Raw genomic sequence first — 9942 nt, forward strand, 5'->3', positions numbered from 1 at the left:
ATATTTGGTTATTGAGATTTTTAAGTCTCATTCCTCATGGTAATTAACTTTTACAAGAGAAAGTTCGACCGAAGAAATACCTAAGACGTAATTCAATGTATGGGACACCATTTTATAATTCAACCTTCTTATTTTATTTTATTTATGAATTATTTTATTCTATATGCTAAGAGAACTCTATCTGTCCCTTATAGCCTTAGGTATTTGTGAAATAAAATTTTGATCAAGTATAAAATTTTATTTGGTGGTAATCAATGTTTGAAAAAGTATAATTGGGCCTAAGTAGGGTATTTATAGTAAAAGTATGGTTTGTGAAGTGTTGCTCACATGACTATGTTTTTGAAATTAAAACAAGGGTGTACACTTGAAATATTTAATGACTATTTTTTAATTATCATGGTAAATTAAATTTATTATGTTTAAATCTTTCTACCATGATAGGCTCTTTTTATCATGGTGGACTATTTGCTCACAAGATCATGTTTTTAAAATTGTAATAGGAGTGTACACTTGAAATATTTAATGACTATTTTTTTTAATTACCATGGTCAAGTAAATTTATTAATTTTAAATATTTCTACCATGATAGACCTTTTTTATCATGGTGGACTATTTATGAAATGTTTTTATTATAAGAATAACTTTTTTTACTATTGTAGGAGTTCAAAATTATTAAAATAATTTATCAAACCATTAATTTGCAAAAAATAAGTGTGAAAATTTGGGGTGTTAAATCAATTTCTCCCCTTTCTTATGAGAAGTAAGAAGATGTCACTAACTCATACTTATGTTGTAGCAATTTATAGATCAGGAAATATTCTTAAGTCAACCCCATACAAATTCTAGATATACTCCATAACATCTAATGTCTCATCATAATTGATTGCTATCAAGCATCAAATAATAGTAGTCTTGAGATACTATTACTGACAACTTTCAATTCAATTGCAATATTATCGTTAAAAACATCACCCCCTCATTCCTTTACTCAATGGTGAATTTAATCGCTGTCAAACATATTTGGTTGGACTTATGCAAATATTGATGATAGGCTTTGTCAAAAGCAATAGACTGTAAAGAGAGATTCTCTAGTTCAGGTTCTCTCATAGCCAAATAATTCTCAAAATGGTAAGATACATACTTAAGAACTCTCACAAATAATCATAATTAGTCTCATAAAGTGCCTTAACAAAAGACAGTTGTTTATAAAATAGAAACTAAAATTGTAAAAGAGAAAATGAGAAATAATAATTATACATAAATAATTATAATATAGAATTCCCAACAAGAAAATTTTAGTCATGTAATTATTATTAATTATGCACCCAGAAGGCTCTCATATGATATAGACTTGCTCACACAAAACTCCATATTGAAAATGCATTAAACATTTTCATACTTATAAGTGCTCACATAAAACTCTGTAAAACAAATATCTAATGTACTATAGGTTTTGTATGCCTATACTCAAGAGTCTAAAACCTAAAAAAAATTATATTAACGTTACACCTATGAGATATGTCTATTTATCAATACAATATAATCTCTGTGACCTCCATGATAAACTAAATAGTCCTTGTGGTCTATTAGAAATTAATGAGAAAAATATAAGACTTAAGTGAAATTTTGAATAGTGTCTAGGGGCAAAGTTATAGTTCTGGAAGAGATTCGGACTAAGAAAATAATTCTAGAAATTATTGGACTAAATTAAAATTTCAAAAACTTTCTTAGGCTAACATTGTAATTCTGACAACTTCCAGGCCAAATAGAGTAATTTAAATTAGGTTAAATTGGCTCATTCACTGAAAAAAAAAAATCTTGTACCCAGCAAATATAGACTAAATTTTTGAAAATTTAAAAGTACGGTTAGTTTACATTAATATACAAAAGATTTATTATTGATATACAAGGAGTTTATCATTAAAAATTTTAAAAATTATAAGGGATTTATAGTTTATATATAATGGTATATCATTGACAAATATAATAAATCGATCATGATGCAAAAGATAATAAATGTTGGGCTATTTTTTTAGTGTGGTCTTATATAGTCCCTTTAAATTTTGCCCAAACACAATTACAAAAACTTGTGTTTTATTAATTTTCTATATATATAATATTAAGCTGAGGCTAAGGTCCAGTTGCGTTTTACTCAAGTGGAACAACTTGTATTACATGCTAGGCCCTTTTTTGTTCAAGCCCACATGACAACGTCTGGCTCAATGAGACACGAGCAGCTGAATTGTAACACCTTAATTTTTTTTAAAAAAAATAAGTTAACTCAACCATGGTAAAAAAGTGTCTATCATGATAAATAGAAGTCAACTTATCTTTTTTTTTTGAAAATAATTCTATAATTTAAAACACTATCATGGTAAGAAATGATAAAATATAGACTTATAAAATATTTCAACTTTTAAATTAACTACCATGGTAGAAAAGATTAAACTAGACAAATAAGTACAATTATGGTAAGTAAAATTTAAACTCCTTAAATTGTCATTTCTAAAATTTGAGATCCCAATCAATTAAAAATAAAATAAATGTGAAAGGCTTAAAAGATTCCTTTTAGAATTGAGAATATGATGAACATAATAGAACAAAGAAAAATAGTAGTTATGTATTTTTAAAATCTTACAACCACCTATTACCCTTTTCAAATAATAAAAAAAATTTATGCAATTAATGTACATCTATAACCATAGTTAGATTACAGCCACCTAACACATTTTATATCAATAAATTTAATATAAAAATAAATTTAATAATTGGCTTAAGCTTGCACAATATAACATTTCAAATAAATTTTTACCTCCCACATGCCATTAGGCTTAAATAACATTTTTCCATCCATATACTCCCAACAAATGCAAACCATAGACCAACCACTAAAATAAACAACTTAATTAATTTCCAAAACAAATCAAATATTTGGCCTCATAATCATGCCATTTCAAACCATTTTAAGTAAATCAAATATTAAGGTTACAGTTATCCAAGGTGTATTAAAAATAGAAATAGTTTGAAGGGCATGATTATATCATTACATTCATATAATTATTAATAAACAAAAAGCTCTAGTATTGACAATATAACACATTAAAAAAATCATAAATCAAATACCCAAAAGAGACAGTGGATCTATACCACTAAGCCTTAAGGACTCTTCCATGCGTCACTTATGGCTCTTCTCCTGAAAATTATTAATCACATAATAAGACTCAAAAGTCTCAATAACCAATGCCAATTTATGATAGTGTATATAAATATTTAAATGTGTGATTGCTAAGTGGGAAAACAACAATCATATAATTCCAACAAAAAATATAAGAAATATTACAATGTATAACAAACAATCATCATTATCTCTCTCTATTAACCTTGAGCCGTAACCCTCACTCGGTGCTAAACTACTTGGTCAAAAGTAGATTAGTTTGAACCCTTATAAGCTACCTATTGGGCTCCAATAAAGGCATATCACGTGGCACATAAATACAACAACAGCAATAAGTCTTCCAACACCTCCCACAATAATCAAATAAATTCATAACAATATTGTATAATTATACAATATTACAATCTTTACAATTTTTTTATTTTTAATAATATTATAATATGACATCTCACTTAGCAAAAATACTTCAAAATGCATATCCATAATTTCACAATTTTTTCATAAACATAACAAGGTAATTTTTCAAAAATAATTTATAATTTTCTTAATAATCACCCAATTAACTTGAAGCAACTCTAAGCAAAAATTAAAAGCATGGTTACCTTGTGGCTTTTTCAATAAATTATTCCTTATAATTTCTCTCCCACCATAATCTTCACCAACAATACAATCTACAATAATATATTATTTACAAATATTAGTTTCAATTATTAAAACTAATAAAATAACTCTAATAATAGAATTAGAGGATATAACATAATTTTTAATCTCAATCTTAATAGAAATCTAGAGTTAGTACCATCAAGTAAAATTTTTAACTCCTCTTTTAGTCATCAATAAACATTAATAAGCTAAAATCAATATTTAAACTAATTTCTATTATCAAAATTTTTCTTTTTATTTCATAAATTGGCACCTAAAAATACCCAAAAATTAAAAATGATTCTCAAGTCTAGAATCATCATTCTATAATTATAATAATCCATTTCTCATCCCAAATAATCATTTAAACTTTAATAAATTAACATATATTTTTGGATTTAATAAAAATCTAGTCTAGGGTTTCATCCATAAGTCTCAAATTCAAAGCTCATCAATAAATTTATACTTTAGAATATTTATTATACTACTAACAATCTCAACAATCACATTTATTCAACATAAATTCATTCCTCTTTTAAATCCTAAATTTTCTACCACTATAAAATCAAAAACCAAAGAGAAAGGATGGCTAAGAAAAAATTTTAAAATACTTAAATAGTATTAAAAAGTTTAAAATTACACTCTAAATATTCCATTTGAAACCCTAACCTTTAAAATTTAGATCCCTTCTCGCTGGCGACTTGCGTTCTTTCGTCTCTGCCCACGCACAAGGAAAAGGAAAAGGCTAGAGGAAAGAAATGAGAAAAGGTAAGAGAGGTGAGGGGTATTAAAAAAAAAGTGTGGGTCCCATAGTTTTTTTTACCTTCATTTCTCTTCTTTTATTTATATATGTGTCTACACATATGCACGCACAGATCCGCCCTCCCCCTTTCTTTTTTTTTTGTTTATTAATCTCTCTCACTCTCACTTTTACATTTCTTTTTATCCTTAAGGTGATAGAGATTAGAGATTCGAGTCTGAAAAGATTTTAAAAAACCTATTTGGTGAGGTGAGGAATAACTCAGTACTATCTTAGGGAAAGATGAGCTCGTTATGCGAGTGGTTAAGGCTCCAATTTAAAAGACCCTTAATAGGTGGGGTAAGAATTATTACATGAAAGGTACCATTTTTATGTAATAACCCCAACTCACCAAGGGCTTTTCCTCCTAGATTTTTGCCGTGCTGGACACACCTTTCTCTGAGCCCCACATGGGATGACCCCTCCTAAAAGAGACTCAGGAGACAAGGCTTTTACACAGTACTATATGGAATTATTCTCTTGCAATAAATAGTGTGAGGAGAGCCTCCTTATGTTTGATCATCTAACCTTTTCTACTTAACAAGGTTGAGACTCAACCTGGTACCACTGAGACTGACAAGATAGGCCAAAGTACTTAAGTAATAAATTAATCAACCAATTAATTAGATGAAGTGTGAAAGAAATAAAAAGTGATGTAAAACACTAAAACTTATCACTTATTGCATATTTTTAATGTTGGACAATAATACAGTATTGCTTATCATACCTACCCTCCAATCATTATCATTTGTATAAATGACGCGAATATGGTTTTGTTGGGATTAAGCATGTACTTTAAATTTTAAATTTATACAAAAAATGATTAACAAAAATAAAATTATATAGGTTTGACTTAAATAGTAATAAAATTACGTAGTTATCTCTTTTATTTTTAAAGATTATTACGCAATTTTAAAAAAAGAGAGGAAAAATGATATTGGCTTTCCCTAATTTTGCAAAATTATATTACTTTACTTTTAGATATTTTTTTAAAACTTTAATCAATAAAAATTATATAATTGTGGAGATTTTTTTAATTATTTTCCCCGTTCCACTTGTCTTTCTCCTTCATTTTCATTTCTTCTTGTTTTACCCCTTCTTTCGTATAGAGGGGAATAAAATGCTAAAAATGTAAGTCGATCACTCTAACAAAAATTAAATTGCAACGTATTTTAATGATAAATTCCAGTGAATGATTAAGTTCTCACATACCTATATATGTTAATTATCTTTTTGCGACGTAAAAGCTAAACTATTAATCTCTTTACTGATTAATAATTAACTATATTATACACTTTAATCCTAAATCGCAGACTGTACTGATGATCTTGATCCCAATTCTGCTGATGTCCTCTTCAATTCACAATCATAGTTGATCAGGTAATTAATTGAAACTCAATTTGTAATTTTTATGTCTTCGTAATTGTATATAATATTGTTATTTAATTTTAAGTATGATATCATCTGTTCGACGTGCATCCAAAAAAAATTATATGAAAGCAGGCTGTCATACCAGATAAATATTTCTTTTTTTACGGAACCCAAGTTGATATTTATAATTGTTTGGTATATAAGGTATTTAATTTTATGGAATCATATGTAAGAATTTTTTAAAAAAATTATGCTATGCATGTTTTAGAAAATGTTAACTTTATTCTATAAATGTCAAGTTGGATACATATAATTATGAGTGATTGGGAAATTATGACAACCGCTTTTTTTTTTTTTTTTTCATTGGCCTTCATGACAATGGCTTTTCAATCGCTTGCGTTTGTGTGTATAAGAAAGGTAGGTAGGGTAATACCTCATCAGCGTTGACATCAAATTTTCTATAACAATAAACTTAATTTAAAAATAAACCAAACTTATAATAATACGCAAGTAATTGTTTTGATAATCTAATAAATGAGGATTGAGTATAATATATTCGTTTATAATTAACCAAATTATTTGCGTATCTTTCTTAAATTTTAAGATAGGCTTGTCTTAAATAGCAATTTAAGTCGAGAATCTTGTGTGTTGCTCCGGGTTTGAAAGTATGAAAAAGTAGAAGAAGAGATAAGCTTAATAAAGCTTAGTTGATAAATATGGCCCAGTTTGAAATGACGCAGATCGAGTATTTATGTACTTCAAACATTCAGACTTTCTTTCCAACGAGATAGAGAGTGGCGAAATATTAAGGGCATGTTGGTTTCTGTCTATAAAAATCATTTTCAATTTTTATGAAAAAATAATTTAAATATAATTTAAAAAATTATTATCACTTTTTATTTTTCAAAATGAAAAAACTAAAATGTCTAAGGTTTGTTTTTGTTTTTTATCTTTTTAAAACATAATATATTTAGCTATTGGAAACTACATACTGTAACCACCTTAAATTGCCATTCTTTGTCATTGCACACCAACATCAACTTTCATTGGCCAACTGCCATTGGCGATTGCTGTTAGTATTCATCGACTATCATTAGCCACCACCATTTATCATTACCATTTGCCATCATTGTTAACTAACCACCATTGCCATCACCAACTATTTAACCATCATTGACACCATAGTTAACAATTGTTAGCTATCATATTACCAATAACCAATATCAATTATCACGAGCTCTTGCTATGGACTACCACCATCACCCCTGGCCATTACTATTAGCAACAAGCAGTACTATTATCTAGTTGCCACCATTGGCTAGCAACCGTTGTCATTCATGACCAATCACTATCATAAGCTATCAATTAATTATTGGCAACCACTATTATATATTGGCCAATTTCAACTTTAATTTTGTTTTCAAATTAACATAATCAAACAAGTTTCCAATTTGTTTTACTTGGATAAACAAATTTTAAAATTAAGAAATTGGAACAAAATCAAACAAGTCCTAAGCTTTATCACCATTATTTTTATACTCTTTTTATTTCCCCGGCCCCTTCTTTTTGTCTATGAAGTTTGTGTGTATAGAAGCTAGTAGAAGTAAATCCACGTACTAATAAGTTTTAAATGTTACAAAGTAGACGAGTGAAAAAGAAATACTCCTTCTGCCGGTCTTAAATATAATTAAGAGCTATATAATTAAATTATATACACTAAGAATATTAGTGAAAATTGGTTCTTTGTTAAATATATATGTTGATTTTCATAGAATAACTCCATAGTATTAGTCTTTTACATTGGAAACTACTCAGCGGAAAACCAAAAGGCCAGATCGAGGCCTTACATTTAAATCAAGGCAAACTCTTCAACTAGCTAGTTTCTAAATTTAAGATCAGTGGGAGTTTGTACTTGGAGAAACAGGAGGAAAGCTTGAGACACTAAACAAAGCTACACACGCGCGCGACCAAAACACATGTCGTTTTCACCTAAGCCTATTAAAAATGCGTTAATCGATAGATGGACGACGAATGAGAGACGTGATCAATATTTATGCACAAAGCTAGGTCAAATTCTTATTCTTAATCTTGTATTCTAAATACATAAACAAATCTTTAGACAAACAAAGATTGGGCAAAAGAATCCAATTCCCCTTGGTTTTCATCACCAACAACATTATCGTCCTTCAAGAGCTGCAAATACTCCTCGTATAGCCTCTCCAGTGACTCGTATTCCATATCATCACTATTATTAATATTATTATTTTCTTCTGATACTGAGGCGTTGACTCTGTCAATATTCTGATCTCCTTCAACGAAAAACCCAAACACGTCGTCGTTTTCAACCCAAGGCTCATAGCTCATCACATCCATATCTTCCTTCTGTAATATTAACGGATCTTGGCTTGAAGATCCACTCGCTGAAGAAGAAATCTTGGAATCTTCTTCGTTTATGCTTATAGGTAAAGCCCTAACTCTAATTGGTTTTGGAAGATATATATGCGTCTTCTTCTCTTGTTCTTCGGCCTTTTCTGCTTCGCCCTCCACATTATTTTTCGTGGCGGGCTTCTTCTTCTTCTTCTTATTGTTCTTCTTGTTGGTGTTGTTTCTGGGTTTGGATGTTGGTTGGTGATCAGGCCCTAGTTGTTGTGCCTTGACTCTTTTGCTGAGATGAGTGTTCCAGTAGTTCTTGATTTCGTTATCTGTTCGTCCCGGTAATCTTCCGGCGATGAGAGACCATCGGTTTCCGAGCAGCGAGTGCATTCTAATGATGAGGTCGTCTTCTTCAGGGGTTATGTTGCCTCTCTTTATGTCTGGTCTCAGATAGTTCATCCATCTCAGCCTGCAACTTTTTCCACATCTTAGAAGGCCTGTATATATGAACCATTCAAAAGAATTTTGAAATTAGAAAAAATTGATAGAGAGGAGAGAGAAGATTGAGTTGGCTAGAAATTTAAAGCTGCAGCCACATGATGGATCTGTAAAATATATTCAAACCAGCTAATTCAGTCAAACATATTCTATTTATTACATATTCAACACTTTCCTTGACGTACGGGGCGATGTAGAATTAGAAGGTTGGGGGGGGGGGAGAAACGTTGAAAACAAGTGAAATGAAAGGTAAGATGGATCCTAATAAAGTGAGGGATTGAAAAGAAAGCTAAGAGAGAGATTGAAAAAGAAAAGGAAAAACAAGCAGATGAATGAAGAATACCAGCTCTTTTAGGAAGAGATTTCCACAAGCCCTCGCCATGAGCTTGAATATACTTTGTGAGCAATGCATCTTCTTTAGGAGTCCATGGACCTCTGTGCAACCCTACTTTTTCACAACATGGAGCTCTCCCCATCGTTCCTTTCTCTCCCTTGTTTTCTATGTATCACTGATCTGATGATTCTTAGAGAGAGAGAGAGAGAGAGAGATTAGTGGTTCTCACTTCTCAGGAAGCAAAGAGCACCTAAACGATACATCCTCGCTCGCAACGTCTCTTGCCCTTTTAAATCCCTCAACCCGCATGACTCTTTCCTTTCCTTGTCCTTTTCCTTTTTTTTCTTTTTCATGAAATTGGACAAATACTGTTGGTTGTTGAACTCGAAGGCCCTCTCTCTTTCACCCATTCTTTATTCCTTCAAACTTCTGTTGTTTTTTTTTTTTTAACATTTCTCTACCTGCATTCCTAATTCCTAATTATATTATATATACTTTGTGGTATTATTCTATATAGTTTATAATTTATACTGTTGTTATTATCATTATTATTAATTTAGTCAAATGTTAATATTTTGTATCTCACACACATCGTCCTTCTTACAAGCCATATAGTTTCAAATTGAGCGTGGTGCCACCTACAAATTTATACAAAGTCTAAGATGAGCCGGATAATATAACTCTTTGTACTTTTTATATTGATATATTAATTAACTAAATATGGGTCCCACGTATTAGACTGAATCTAAA

At 29.9% G+C, this 9942-nt stretch overlaps 1 protein-coding gene across 1 annotated transcript; it reads right to left on the bottom strand.

The window, feature by feature from the left end:
* Nucleotides 1–8037: 8037 nt before the first annotated feature.
* Nucleotides 8038–9457, bottom strand: LOC129291476 (transcription factor MYB1-like). Its single transcript, XM_054928847.1, has 2 exons — nt 9202–9457; nt 8038–8857 (listed from the first exon to the last, which is right to left on the bottom strand). The coding sequence occupies exons 1-2, from the start codon at nt 9332–9334 to the stop codon at nt 8103–8105; spliced, it is 888 nt and encodes a 295-aa protein (XP_054784822.1). The 5' UTR covers nt 9335–9457; the 3' UTR covers nt 8038–8102.
* Nucleotides 9458–9942: the final 485 nt, after the last annotated feature.

The sequence above is a fragment of the Prosopis cineraria genome, unplaced genomic scaffold (assembly GCF_029017545.1).
Source record: "Prosopis cineraria cultivar Desert tree isolate PC_DT_omini unplaced genomic scaffold, ASM2901754v1 PC13, whole genome shotgun sequence".
NCBI lineage: Eukaryota > Viridiplantae > Streptophyta > Magnoliopsida > Fabales > Fabaceae > Prosopis > Prosopis cineraria.